Raw genomic sequence first — 15,398 nt, 5'->3', positions numbered from 1 at the left:
CAGCTCATGAGTGAAATGTTGGCTTTGTTGATGTTAGTGGCAAAATTCCCGTTCACTCCACTGGAGCCAAAATTTCACCTCATGTGTTTAACAGAATAATAAAATTCATTTTAGTTATCAAAAACAGCCATGCATAATAGGTATCAAGCAGGATATTTTGTCCAAAGATTAATTTGCAACAACTGAGGCATGAAAGGTAGCGCACAAAGCAGGGAGAATCAGAAAGCTGGCAGCTACACTTACAGCCATTGGTTTTCAGACATCAAAATCCCTGCTCTGTTCACAGCCTTGAGTTTATCACATGGACTGTTACATCCTTAATGGAAAGAAAGGAGTGAGGTAATTGCTAAGGGTGCTATTTCTGCCAGCCTTGCCACAGGTTATGGGTCCATTCATTGACAGAAGAACATCAAGGGAATTTGTTTGAAATACCTACTGACTGCCATTGGTTCATTTTTCATGGGTTAGGATTTTTTCCTCCTTAACCGTAATCTTCTCCAACAAAACTGATTAAAAAATTAATTTTTAATGAACATACTTTGAAGTTGGATCAATTTTTTCATTTCATTTTCTTTTTTATATATTTTCTGCTACAAAAGCATCTCCTCTGGTTTCTTAAATTGTTGAAAGGATTTTACCAAGAAGTATAGGTAGGATACTTTCAAGTACCTGGCTCAGGGCAGGGTATACCTCATCCTGCTGATTACTGCCAATCCACTTCACAGAAACATGGACATGTGAACTGAAAGTCAGATTTGGTCGTTCTTCTGATATCATAATTTTATTTATTTTTGGACTAAACCTCCCTCTGGTCTTCTGAGAACACAACCAACATTTTCAGCAAGGAAGGCAGTGATTGTAGTGAAATACATGCTAGTGCAATGAAATTTTCCAGTACTAAGGAAAACAGGTTCAGCAATGTTACTGTCTTCAGTAGATATGTGCTAAACTGGACAACTGGAGAGAAGTAACAAGGCCTCTTCCCAAAATGAACATACCATGTTTTAGCTTTATCATCTATCTTTACACTCTCTGCAGGCCCCACACAGAAAATGTTGCATGTTACCAGCTAACTCTCGAAATCATCAGGTTTTATTTATTTCTGCTTATTCTGTTATCATCAAAAATTGCTCCAGGCTGCATGTGTATTCCTCTGAGTCACAATAAAAAGGGGCTATGTTTGCTGGTTTTGCTTAAGGAGGCAGTTTTTTTTGTCCAGCTGCAAAAATAATAGAAGTAGCCAGGCAGAGCTCTAAATTGACCGGCTTATTATCCAAAATATATTGTGGTAGCAGCATGCACATTTCAAATACCACTTTATCATTTCTCATGCAAATCATGCAGCACATCCGCACTGTATACAAAGCTTTCTCCAATTATTCTGTCTTATTCAAATACACACCCCTTGTCTAGAAGAACAAGAATAATGAGCAATACAGAGTGACAAGCCGTCAAAAAAAGAGAAAAGAAAAAGATGGAATAACACTTTCTATCGACAGTGCATTCTGTGCATAGCATAAATCAGACATGAAGGAGTTTGAAAGAGACAGAAAAGACCAAAATCAAGGTGGAAAAATCTTATGTATTTCACTGATTTCTCCAAATATGAGTGATAGGAACCGGAACCTTAAGAAAAAAATTATGCATTAAATTTATGCACTAACTGTTTCTGTTTGAAAGGATAGCTCTCTAAGACTTTTTGAAGTCCCAGAAAACAGTCAGCTTCAGCTTCCAGCATCATGTTATGCCTTCTTTCAACGTGTGTGGGAGAGAGGAGCTGTCATAGAAAAGTGTAAAAAACTGTCAGTTCCTAAAGGGCAAGAGGTAGCAACCCTTGGCATGAAGAAGGAACTTCCTAAAATCCCCAAGAGCAAATCTGGCTGCCAGCACACAGAAGTTTTTAACTCTTGCTCATAATTCAAAGCACTGCAAGCAGGGATTCAAGTGAATTACAACAGACCCACATATTGGTGATGTGAGATAAATCCCATCCGCTTCAGGGCACACACAGAAAACAAGAAACAAAGCTGTAACACCAAAACTATTTCATCATTTTTTTCAGTGTTAAGTGCCCTTTTTAAAGGAAAGAAAAGTTAATATTTTTAAACCAAACCAGCATTTTTATATTTAAAAAATATTTCATAATTAGAGTTCCAAAAATGCTTTGTGTGAAATAGAGCCAGATTAAATCCAATTTCAAGGTTTCCTAGTTCTGCATAAAATGGAATTTCTCATTTCCATTGATAGCTCCCATGCCTTATTGATTTCTGACTAAAGAGGTCATGGACTGAGATGGGGATGTCAAGCAAGGAACCTTAACAAGCTTAGTAAATTCTCTCTCCAGGTCAGTCTCTGGAAAGCTTGCCTGAAGATTTGTTACTGCTGTGATTCTAGTGAACCCAAACAGGATTTAACCATTGCATAATCCCTGTGGGTTAAGCATCCACATGCCTACGTGTAAGAAGAACCGTCTCATTATTTGAAGTGAATCATAAACCTTAGTTGCCAGGAAGTTGATTTCTCCAGGCTCCCTATTGAGAATAGAGATTCTCTAACAAGAGAGAGAGAGAGAGGGCTCTGTCTTGCTTCTGAGAGCAAGTTAGAGTGCGCATCTAATTCAGGGTAGTTGTCTTCTGGGAGTCTTGTCTCCTATATAGACTGCCTACACTTAGATGTTATGAAGACTTGTAAGCTAGTGAGGTGCAAAAGCTAGTTCCCTGTCGATAACATGGCTTCAGTTCTGATTTTCAGGATTATCGCTCTGGCAGCTTGCTCTTAAATTCATTTAATCATTTTTAGAAAGCCAAAAAACACACTCATCTGCCAAGTTTTATCAATAATAAATTGACAGGAGAATATGTAGGATCACATTTTGACCTTTTCCCAATAAACACGTCATGGTCTAAAAAACTGCATATAGTCTGAGTCCAGCTAATATCAAACAAATGCAGAAAATGGTCAAGGCACGTACATTTCAGATCCAAACTACATATTTTTGCCAATCCAGTAAAGCACAATTTCTTTCAATCACTCCTGGTAATGGTACCTTTTCCATCACTTGGAAACTGCTGCTCTGTTTACAGAGTGTGGTGTAAACTGGCCAAGGCACAGCAGTGTCCCTTTTCAATGTACATAAAAATCAAGATGCTTTCCAAACTGAAAAAGAACTGGGCAGTAGTGCATTTCAGAACTGCTTAGCTTTGGAGTCAACCAGAAAAACTGGAAGGCAGACTTCTTATTCATAAAGCAAATGGTCACAGTAGTGTGGGATTTCTGGGCAGCTGCAAATGCCACTGGTGCAACATGAACCACACCTTCATTATGTAGTTTTCTAATATGCCTCAAAGGATAAGAAAGTGGACTACCTAATTCTATAACTGCAAAGCTCCCTAACAGAATGTGTATTGGGGGCGGGGTGGGGAGGCGGGGGAAGTGCTTTTAAAAGCATGTCTTAAAATAGTGTCAAAAATTCAGTGTTATGTATAAGAAAATAATAAAATCAGTCACTTGCTACTCTGCTGTTTAAACAAGTACTATTTTGACTGTAGTTGAAGGCAGGCATCTCCCTCAAGAGGTAACAATCATTGAATTAGCCACAAGATGGAGCCCAAAGGATCTTCAAGCCTGTAGTTAACATTGCCTTCCTCAATCAGATTAAGAACTAAATAACACAGTTTTACCAAAGAACACTTTACAGGAGTCGTAAGCTACAGACAGTGTATTCTTCAATGTAAATCCACTTCTGCCTAAACATATTCTTCATTTAATAGATGACTGGCCATACATCGATGAGCTTTGATTTCCCATGCTGAAGAAAAAAACCCCTGGCATTTTCAAGAAATACTGATGAATGGAGAATTTGCATGAAACACAGAAAATGCTCTGAAAAGACTACATCAGTTAGCTGAAATTTGTTTTACCTCCATTTAGCTTGTCTCAACTATCTTGGGAGATATAAATAATTTGTGTCCATTTTGCAGGGTTATGTGAGACTTAATGATCTGTACAACTTCTGTTAAGTGACAGCCAGATCTTGAGAGACCGGGCTCGTGTACTTTTCATGTTGCTGGTATTTCAGTTAGGATAAGACACGACCAGAAAACACCCTCCAGGGTACCCGTTCAATATAAGTAGAAAGTAGGCAGATGAATGGTGAGTGCAGTGGGCTCAACACTTTTCACTGAATTCATAAATTCTGATTTTTATATCCTCAGATGAACTTAATCATTAAGAAACCTTAACTCATACAAATTTAGATGTCTCCGGTTAGTTATCTATGTTAAAGATATTCACCCTAGTCTCATTTTAGAGTTCATGGAGAGAAATAAGCATCTGCAGAGAGCATTTAATCTATTTGTTTTATATATCTGTCAGAATGCAAAGAACTGCCCCCTGGAGATACATATACTTCTGGCTTGTCTCGAACAAGTAACATAGTTTAGGTTTAGTAATAAAAATTTAAAAAAAATTGAAATGAACATCAGGATAGTTCCCTCCCTAAACCTTTAACTGATTTTTCTCTTTTAAGAATCTAACATCAAAACAGAAGAAAGGTAAGAAAAAGCAGGAAATCATTTATAGATCTCAGTAGCTGATTGAATATCCAGTCTCATTGTACTTAGATGGAGGGGCTAATGCAAATATTTAATGTATAATTCTTAACATTAAGCTGCAAATTCCATGTCTAGCTCCCTAGCACCTCATTTGCAGAGTATCATAGTTAAGACACAGAAAACTAATGATGCTAACTTGGATCAATGTTTTTTTTTAAAAAAACCACAATTTTATTCTCAGCAGAACTTAATGTAAACCTTGTTATTGGTTGCACGTTTGTAATCCATTCAAAGTAAAGTTGAGGTTATACTTTTTTGTATCTTTTGTAACAACAAAGCTGCAAAACAATTCATATTGGTAGATCTGGCATAGCATTTCAATTGCAGCTATGATTACAAATGGTGTTAATCATTCTTACTTGCCTTAAAGTACAACAGTGATTTATTCATCCCCTGCTACCAGTAAATGGAGGCAGTTAAACTAGTATTTTAACGAATACAAAATGGCTGTGATTTCTGAAGAAAGAGTGATCTGTGTAATTGGTGGCCTGTGTTGTTACTATAAGCTAGGTGTAACACATGTATATTGGCATCATGTCAGCAACGCTCTCACCTGTCAATCAGCATAATATGCTTAAACACCTGGATATCCATATAACACATGGTTAATTGGTTACAAGTTTCCCTATGGGATAAGCTATTACTTTATTGCTCTGCACAAAGATGTCTGCAAATGGATGCTCAGAGACATTAAAATCAGATGCAATTCCAGATTAACAGGTTATTCTAGTGGTAATCTTCATTTGCATTTTTACCTATGCAGACATCATTTTCAGAAATATGCCCTTACAAAATTGTAATTAAAGCAAAAACAGTGATCAGCTGTATTTCATGGGGAATGAAGATGGCTTAGGGTGTCCTGCCTCTAGAAGCTAGTCATTAGCTCTCTGCTTTAATCACCATATTAATTTGGGTAGCACACTGGGTGAGGTCCATCTTTTCAAAAGTCTATTATTTTTTAGTGTCTTCCACTCCTAATATCACCTAATCACTGCTCCAAAATTCTTCTTTTCTAGATTTTCATTAGGTCATCTTATTCTTGTCTTAATGATGATTATTTTACATTTATTTCATAACATGTGTAAATATATATTCAGCCATTATTATACTCTTACAAATTCAGTCATAGTTAAGGAGGAGCTCAGCAAATAAGTTAATATTCAAAGCATTTGCATGGAATCTGGGCCCAGGGTGTTAGTTTGGCACCTTTCACAAGTAACAGGCATTATGAAATAGAGTGAAGATTCAAATATTAATGAATATTAACATCTGTGAGAGGTGCTCCTTTTGGCTCCAACTGTTTATACAGAATGGTGAACAACACTATTTTTGCATAAGCTGAAGTCAATATTGAGAAAAAGATGTCCTCACTCTAACATACCTTAGTCTGCCCTATTTCACTCAGTTACCCTTTATGAGTCAATAATTTGTGTTGCAATAAAGCATGACCTGAGCTTGGTTATGGTTTGCCTTAGCTATATGCAAATGTAAAACTGATTTACTAAAAGTGAAAGCTTGTGAAGTATATTCTCCCTCATCTGTATGTTCCCATCCCATAATTTCAGGGAAGTGCACATGAAAACGTCAGAAGCTGAGGATGATATTGAGAGGAAGCTCTTCAGGTCTTTCACCACACGTGCCTAAAGATGAAATGCATTAATGCAGCACATGTACTTCATCTACATTTGACTGAAATTTTATTATTTCCAGCTCCATCGATGGAAGATTTGTCCTCATGGGAATTTAAGACTTATAGTACTTTAAAGACATTAACTTTCAGTGCTATCACACAAGATTGCTGTTTCAACAAGACTTACATTTCCCAGTGCATTTCCATTGTTTAACTGACAAACTGGGAAACAGAGAAAGATTGGGATCATTACTGATGCTCCCTACAGGCATGCATCTCAGATTCAAGTTGAAGCAATTCCTCTCATTAAAAATGGTTTTAAAATATTGGAAATGTCTGTACTTCTTTGCTACTTCTACTATATTTACCCCATGCTAAAGTTTCTCCCTTCCCTCCTCTCTCTGAACTACTTTTTGGTTTTCCCAGTAATATAAAGTACTCTTGAATTGCCAGTTAAAAGCAAATCTTAAATCAAGTTGTTCTAGACAACAACAACAGCAAAATTCCCCAAAACCCAGAGTCAGTTCATTCTTCACCACGCAGCCCCGAGTTATAAGGCAAGCCAAACAGCAAGGACACAACCATGCTAACTGTATGAAGGCAGATATCTTGGACCAGGCTGCTCTGGTAATGGAAAGAAAGCAGAAAGAACAGTGAGGGCAGCCTGCCAGCTATTTTGGTGGAAAGCAGCAATAGGAAGATCAGTCTGTTGCAAGTGAATACCTTAAAGGGTCTAATATCTGTGGTTAATTGTCAATTATTAATTATGATGGCAAACCATGGCATTTTAGGAGGGTTTGCCTTAACCATTTACACTGTTGTCATCATTAGTCACAAGAGTCCGGCTGAAAAAGTGGTCCAAGGAAGTGTGTGGTGCTGCACAGACCCAGAAAAGCACTTGCTGATAATGAATAAGAGTGAGAGCGCCAACTGGAAGCTCAAGTTCTCTGCTTCCCTGCAAACCTTCCATAAACCACTTAGTATTTCACACCTGTCATGTTAATTTGGAATAATACTTCCTTAATGTGTAGAAACCTGGACAAATATCCTGGAAAATGCCAGGTTTAAAGTAGACAAGAAAAGTAACATGGACACTGTAGGGAATTCAGAGATTCTGTAAGGACAAGGCTTGCATGCTAAAATAATCATACACCAGGTCCTTCTATTTGTGCCACCACCACACTCTTCTTGCTTTCTTTACTTTTACCTATCCGTAGGGTAACTATTGGCCATACAGAGTCAAGGCAATTTCCTAACACAGAGCAGGAGTCAGGGTGAGCACAGGCCATTCTCTTTATAGGAAGCTTGCTGCAGCTAATCTGTTTTGTGAGGAATAATTTTTTTTAGATATATGGTCTTTAGACTGCTTTTTTTCTGCACAATCAGTCTGCCAGCTGCTCAGCCAGCCAGCAGGACTTGAGGAGGACACAGGCAGATATGAGGGATCAGGTCTGCTGATCTAGAAAACTTGTGGAAACATTTGACTTCTCCTTTGAATGACAAAAAGTACAGACAATAACTTCACAAGGGCCGGGAGCTGCTCTTGAACTGTGAGAAATCCTAATAATCCCTTTTTTTTTTTTCAAAGTTGTTATCATCTGCAATACTCTGAACTGGTGCAATGTAAGGAATATGTTTTGTTCTGGTTGACTTTTTGATAACACAGTTGTTCCACAGGCTGGAAAACCTTACGCCGACTAGAACAAAACTGTTTTATTCAACCTTAAATTAATTGATGATTTAGCAGAATGGTGTGGCATCTTAAGTACTTGCAGACTACAGTATTCCCACCAAATTTTAAAGTAGGAATGTGCATTAGTTTGTCTAAGGGTCGAATTGTTAGTTTGTCTAGAGTTCCTTTTCAGGGAGAATAGACTTAGCTTGAATATGGAAACCAAAGATTTATTCTTTGTCATGATCTATAAACCGGAAGTATAAGGCACAAATTCTTGAGAATTCCATTAAAAGATTCCTGTTGATTCCTCTTTTGGCCTGCAATGTTGTTATAGATTGACAGTCCAAATCGTGTTAAAGAGTCTTTGTGCTCTCTTTGATGAGAGACGAACCAGGCTCATACTCAGCCTAATGGAAAGTAAATTTCTTGTTTATAATATACATGTAACTATCCAATTAGAAATAATTTTCTCAGCTACAGCATGTATTACTATTTTGTAATTCTTTACTAAAACAAATAGTTCTGGCATTGCTTTCATTTCCTGCATGACATATTATTTTCTTACAGAGCCTGCACACTTACAAATATATCCGTTGTCTGAAGAGTAAATGACTGTTATCCAGATGGAAAATAGACATATTATAATCAAAATGCACGTTCTGCTTTTAGCCTCAGCAATTTATGGTTCAATAAACGAGACAATTTCTTGTCTGAACCCATATCAGAAGCTAATTCACAAAAATATGCCGTTTGTAATTAATACCCTTCTGGCATTCAGAATAGCAGGCAAGAGTCAAAGAAAATTTGAAGTGAATATGAAAAATGGTAGGATAACTACCAAGTTCGGTTACCAAGTTTAATTTAGAATGACACAAAAGAAATTTCAAAAACATTTTTGCTAAGGGTAGAACTAGATAATTTCATTTATCCAGTTCAGATCTTACGTAGCTTCAAGTATTTCATCAAAGATCCATCTGTTTTCATTAGATCTGAATCTGACCCTTTTCCTCCTCTAATATAGTTTAAGTATTAAACAAATGAAGATAAAGTACTTATTTAGGACTGAATTTTTTAACATTATGAACAACAAGCAGTTATTTACCCAGCAGGTAGTCCTGTTAGTTAATAACATCAGAACAGCTGTTTGAAGACCAAGAGTTTGTCTAACCTAACATCCTCTTTCCAGCAAACCAGAAAACGCCTAGGGCAGAGTTCAGGAGTGAAACAGCCACACAGAGATTGCCTTGTGACCTCCCGTGATCTCAGCTCAGGAACTTCGTAAACGAGAAAATGTATCTTCATGTTTAATAGTACTTGGTAGATTTTTCTCTAATTTGCCCAGTCACTTTTTAAAATTATAAAAATTTTCAACATCTACACTTTTTGCAACATGGAATTTCACAGCTTACCTAGGCACTGCATAAAGAAATATTATTTAAACACAGAATTTGGAAAGAGCTGCTTTACTTTCAGTACAAGATACTACATGAAATGAGTGAGAGCAGTAGAATACAGCCTTTCATTTCTCACCCATTAGGTTAAACACCATATAATATATCATTAAATATTCTGTAAAGTCTGACTAGGTCATTGACATTTAGGTTTTATCTTCTTCCTGTTTTCACTAAGTGGGCTAAAAACTAGGGTATCTGTGTTATAGACAATTGTGATACTGTTAAAGTAAATCCAAGAGTCTTGTGATCTCATTTTTTCAGCTTTCTGCTTCCTATATAAGTAATCTGAATTACATATTTGATGAGATAATATGACACATAAGAAGGATAAGATTAATATTGAGTGAACTGAAATCGTAGTTAGCGGATCTGGGAAAACATAAATGTTTATCTTTCCGTCCTAAAGACCATCTCAAAATTTCACTTTGTTTTGGTTTGGTTTTTTTCCAGCAAAATATAGATATGTTTTAGAATTACCAACACATCCTGTAAAAACTTTTAACTTTAGAAGATCTTCATTGTTTCTTCAAAATATGTTGTAGAAATATCTCTCGGTGTTACGCCAGAAAAAAGAAGACTGGGCTTCTGGGCAAAGCCCTGATAGCAAAAATCTCAGTGTTCAAACTCTGGCTGGATACTGACATTATACAAATTTGGCTAACTAATACCTCCAGGGAAAATATGGACAAGGGCAACACAGATACCTTCCTAAACTTGAGGGACCAGACTTGAGCTGAGCTCCTACTGCTTTAAACAGTCTCCATGCTAAAAAAAGGGAAATAACTGTACTCGCTTCACTAGACGGTTAAGGGGTAATGGTTTTGTTTTGATTTTAGTGTTTTAAAATAAATTGCAGATCTAAAGATGTTATAACAAAAGATTCTTTAAAATTCTTTAAGCAGTGAGAGTACAGTCTTTAAATTAATACTGTTCATATGTGGTGTAGCTCTGATCATGGCTGTTGGTTTCTGAAAGTGTTATGTGACACAATATACTGTGACAGTTATGTAAGTCATTATACCAACTCCTGACTTTCCGATTATTTTTTTAATATTTGCAGTTAATTTCCTTTTGCAAATTGCAATTCAAAGCTAGCTGAGCATATCTTGCTAAGGCTTTTGACAAAATACAAAATGAATTTCAGCAAATTTCAGACATATTTCATGGATACTCAATTACAATAGAATTTACCTAAGCTTCTGGTGTTTAGGGAACTATTTTTAGTGGGGTTTTGTGTGTTTAGGTAAAACAATTGAGCCTAAATTTACAAGAAGGTTTTCTTGCACACATAAAGATAACAAATGTGACTTTATCATAGGATCCTTGTTTTTCTGCTGTTTCTTATTTCTGATTCCTTATTTAGGAGCAAGGATATACACTTAATTTGTATCCTTAGTCTCTATTACTCCCAAAAATATTCTGTTATTTTTGCCTTGCTCTGCACACCATCTCCAGTTGCTGTCTCCTTAAATGCACAGCAACAATTTGGATTCAACAGAGACTGGATATAAAATGAGAGCAGTTTTATACTGCAGGTAAAACAAGCAAAACAAAAACCCACTTGCACAGCAGTTACTTATTTTTTGCCCCAAGTGGGAGCTCAGGAGTTCAGTGAATCATAGCCCAGGACCTCACAGCAACAGAATTACTTCTTGTGGTGCTGGGCCAGCTCTGCTGCATCTCTCTATGGGATTACACTCGTTCACACACAGCGGACTGCCACATGCTGGTGGTAGAGCCTTTATTCTCTTAAAAACAACAGCTGCCTTGCAAAAGTCAAGAAGAAAAATCCAGCTGGTGGGCTAGGCCTTGGCATTTTGTTTCCTTCTGTAGCACCAACAGTGGCATTGGGTACAGCCCCCTGAGCTCTTGTTTTATCTGAGAAATGTTCTCTTAAGAGCCTTGGAAAGTATTAGCTCAGTTTTCAGTTTTGCCTCTTCTGCTTTTTTCTGGAAAAAAGTGGAAATTTAAATAACACAAAGTTTAGGAGCTGTGGCACTGAAATGCTGAGGTTTGGGGTTTTTTTAGGATGTGCCCTAATTACATTAATTATGTTTTCAAATATGTCCTTCTGCTCCTTGGAGTATCACTGAATCCATCTGAACTTCTTTGACCTCACTAGAGCAGGTGCAATTGTCAGGGACTCCTACTTTTACATTTAGACTGCCCTAGGTGTCATTTCCTCACTCAGCCTAAAATTGTCTGGCTTTGTCAAGTACTGGACACCTCATGGTCTGAACTTGCCCTGTACCTTCATGGGGACTGAACTTAGCAAGGTAGTTGCCGTAGATTTGATAAGCGGTCACCATTTAGTGAGAGTGACTCAGCCCACCGAGGAGGCACAGAGCCTTCCAGGGCTATTTGTATCAAACATTGTCTAAATGAGGAATTTAGGGTGCCTGTGTTCCTTAACTAAGCCTCCCAGTTGGCGTGGATAGTATAAGTAAAACAATGCTTAACTGTTGCACATTTTAATATAGATTTCACCGAACAGTTATTTTACCTGTCCACAAATGTCATGAATAAACGCATTAAATCCTGCATTACAGTCACAAAAATATTAAAATATACCTTTTTTTGTTTACTTCTAGCTACCTCAGAGAAACCTCACGAACACAGTAAGTATCAAGTTGATAAAGAGTACTGCTACTTCAGCTTTTAGGAGGAAGGTATCCCTTTATGTTGCCAAAGTTTTAGCAGCTTAGGATGAGATTCATCAACACAAGCTCACAGGAAATCTTGACTTATCAAAATGGTTTTCAATGACTCTAATGCAGGACCAGGTGTGTTTCACAGGTCCCAGTGTGCATGGAAACTACTTTCTGATTCGGGCTGGGGTAAGACCCACCTGTGCGCTCTGCCTCCATGGCAGCTTCTCACTGGAAAAAATCCAGGGAAACACATATGAGGAAAGGTCATTGCAATTCTGTGGCTAGGGCTTGATCCAGGCAATAAAGAAATTTATCTCTTGGTATGCTGCAGCCCTCACCTGCTACACAATTTAGACATAGCTGCTATAAATCAGAATGAAACATATTTTTAACATTCCTCTGAAATTCCATAGCTTTCTTTTCTCTGTCTCATGATGTTGGTTTTTGGATATCACACTGTTTTTAAATAGCATAAGATTGCATACAGCTTATATTTTAATACGGTGTAATATTTATCATTGTTATGGCTTCACAATATATCTATGGCATCCAGGCTAACAGAGAAATATGGAAAGCTGTTCTTTTCTTTATTCAATATACTGAACTTTCATTTGTCATTCTATGTGAGACAACCCTACTTCTGTTGTAATAAAAGACTTTAACGATTTCTATATTAAAAATCAGGGAGAAATTTCCTATATAGAAGATAGGTGAGAGCAATCGAAATTAGTAGTGGAAGCATTTCACAGTTTTGGAAATTCTGTGATATTTCTAAAAAACACAAAATGGAATTTTGTGATTTCTTAAATTACATTAAAAAGTAAAAATTAATTTTTCTTTGTCATTTTTATCTTTTAGGAAAAATTTAAGTATATTTTCTCAAGAAAGTTATTTACAAATTTTTTTTTCTCAAGTCTAGTGTGGATATGTAATGCAAAGTCATCTTTTAAAATCATAAAGCGAATCTTTTATTTTTAAAATCTCCTAAAAATTAAAAAAGCCGCTAACATAGGGGTTCTTGTTATTTGCAGAGCATGAACGTGTTAAACATGAAAAAGGTATCTCTCAGACTAAGCCAGGTAGGTTTGGTAATTTAATTCCCATTTAGTCCGGGCTCTGTTCAATAAGGATTTGTGTGGTTTGCAAAACTGTGAGACTTTCTTGAGCTAGTTTTTTTTTTCTTTCTTTCTTTGTGTCAGTGGCTTTTTCAGAATTGCAGAATTGGGAGAAGAGTAAAAATGAGGATGAAATTTAAGTAAAAGGATTTTCTTTCACAGTTTTTCATAGCTCCTGTGACTCTCACTGGTGTAGTATAGCTTATAAAATGTTAGCAAAACCTATTTTCCAATGTTTGGGGAAGGAGTTGTCTACTGGCCTTCAGTACATCAAAGAGGCATATTGGGAGTTACACCATCTCAGCCTTTTCTGTAAGCCTATTGTTACATGAATTGTGTCTGGCCCCAGAAAGGAGCTACAATCTCAGTGGGTACATGATAGCCTGCACAGGGGCAGCCTCGTTTCCGAATCTCAGAAGAACAGATGCTGAAAAATTAAAAAAAAAAAAAAAACACAAAAAACCAAAACCTTGCACTCAGGTAAAATAGAAGTAATCACCAGCGACAACTGACTGTGGTGAGCAGGACAGGGTTCCCCTTCCAAGCCAGGGCTTTGTGCCTCATCATGATTTTTGAGGGGAAAACACTCAGGAATCCACAACTGGGTCTGGTGTGAAGAAACAAGACTAAGAGCATATCCTCACAGAAAACTCAGCTACTGGAGTTCTGCTTACTTCCCCCCCTGAGCGGTCATACCAGATGCAGTGGACACTGAAAAGCAAGTACCGGCGTTCCATCAGCCTTTGCTGGCAGTACTGCTCTTTGAACTTCACATAAAAATGAAGTGATCATGACTACGTGATTGGATAAACCACTTAACACCTTATGTGTTCAATGATAAGCAGGCAGCCTTTTTTTTTATTACGCTTCTTTTCCTGCTTTTTTTTTTTTTGAAAGAAAACAATTTCTCCTATGCATTTACTATTTTTCTCATTTGTTTTTATAATATGATATTCTACTTGGAATTTAGGTATTTCCATAGACATTTTGAGGTTTCCTTGCAAGCCTCGAGTAGCTGATTTAGTGAAGATGTATTGCTGGTTTTGAGTCAACAGGGGGGAAAATACAGTGTTTCTCACTCCAGCCTTCAAAGGCACAGAGGCCAAGCTTTTCTTTTTTTTTGCCTTGATGACCATTTTTTGTGTATTAACAGCTAGCAGAGTGCGTCAGCCAGCAGGTGGGTGTGGACGGGCTCAGCCAAGGAGGGAACATCCTAACAAAGAAGCCACCCCTTCCAGCTCTGTGCAACCTGAGAGGGGTCAGCAGTGGCCAAACCGGCTTTGCCCAGGCAGGTGGCAAGACCACTCACCTTTCCTGCAAAATGAAATCAGTCCTGCTGCACAATCAGCCTGAGCTCATCCAAACAGCAGCATAAAAATAAATTTCCCTGGTGAGGCATTTGCAAACATTGGAGCATCCTGTCACAAGCCAGTACACCAGACTGATTAGGAGCCTACTATGTTATAGTACAGTATATTCCAGACTGAAGCCCGTGGAATTTAAATGCCTGAAGGATTTAAAAAAAAAAAAAAAAAAAAAAAAAAAAGGCTTGTTAAATTTCCTTTAACATAAAAGATCTCTTCTCATGTGATTAATAGTTGCTTTGGAGAGCAGTTGCTGTTTGGAGTTTCAGTTGATGACTGGAAGTATTAATCTGCAAGCACTGGTGGTAATAGTGCTTCTGCCTGCTGTGTGCCAATGAGTGTTCTTGAGTTAGCAGACTGAATTATAAAAGCCTCATTCTGTACAAAACAGTGGACTCCTTTTTCACCTTGATTTGGAGCAGCTTCAAACTATTATTCTTATGGCTCCCAACATCAGACTTAGAAGTATCACATGACTGAGAAACTAGAGAATTTCAGAAAATATATTGACCCTGTAAATAAATTTTTAGATTAAAGAATGTTTTGTGTATGCGTGTGAGAGCAAGTCAAGCAAGAGATTCATTCCTGATGTAATTCTTCTGAAACTGCCTGAAATACACAGAGAAATGTTTACAGCTTTCTGGTTTTCCACTTAGATACATCAGGGAAAAAATGAACATTAATGCTTGTCATGCTGCAAGACTAGAGCTCTGCAGAGGAAAGAAATTCTCTCCAATTAAAGACTTCAGAACTTTAAACTTTGCGCTTATTCAAAATCAGAACAAAATCTGATTTTTTTTCTTGAAATATTCACAAAAAGTATTTTGGACTTTTTGTAGCTTTATAAGGTCATCAGAATATTTTTTTTTGCCAGACTCCTCATGATAAAATAAACA

At 37.1% G+C, this 15,398-nt stretch overlaps 1 protein-coding gene across 1 annotated transcript in view; it reads left to right on the top strand.

The window, feature by feature from the left end:
- Positions 1 to 15,398, top strand: part of TRDN (triadin) — a 232,904-nt gene that overhangs the window by 181,382 nt on the left and 36,124 nt on the right. Inside the window, exons 29-30 of the mRNA XM_075087552.1 lie at positions 11,964 to 11,990; positions 13,055 to 13,102. Of these exons, the coding sequence (XP_074943653.1) occupies positions 11,964 to 11,990; positions 13,055 to 13,102 (75 nt within the window). The remainder of the gene's footprint in view (positions 1 to 11,963; positions 11,991 to 13,054; positions 13,103 to 15,398) is intronic.

This window comes from Phalacrocorax aristotelis, chromosome 3, assembly GCF_949628215.1.
Source record: "Phalacrocorax aristotelis chromosome 3, bGulAri2.1, whole genome shotgun sequence".
Lineage (NCBI taxonomy): Eukaryota > Metazoa > Chordata > Aves > Suliformes > Phalacrocoracidae > Phalacrocorax > Phalacrocorax aristotelis.
The sequence above is the reverse complement of the archived record's forward strand: the minus strand, read 5'-3'. Positions and strand labels throughout refer to the sequence as shown.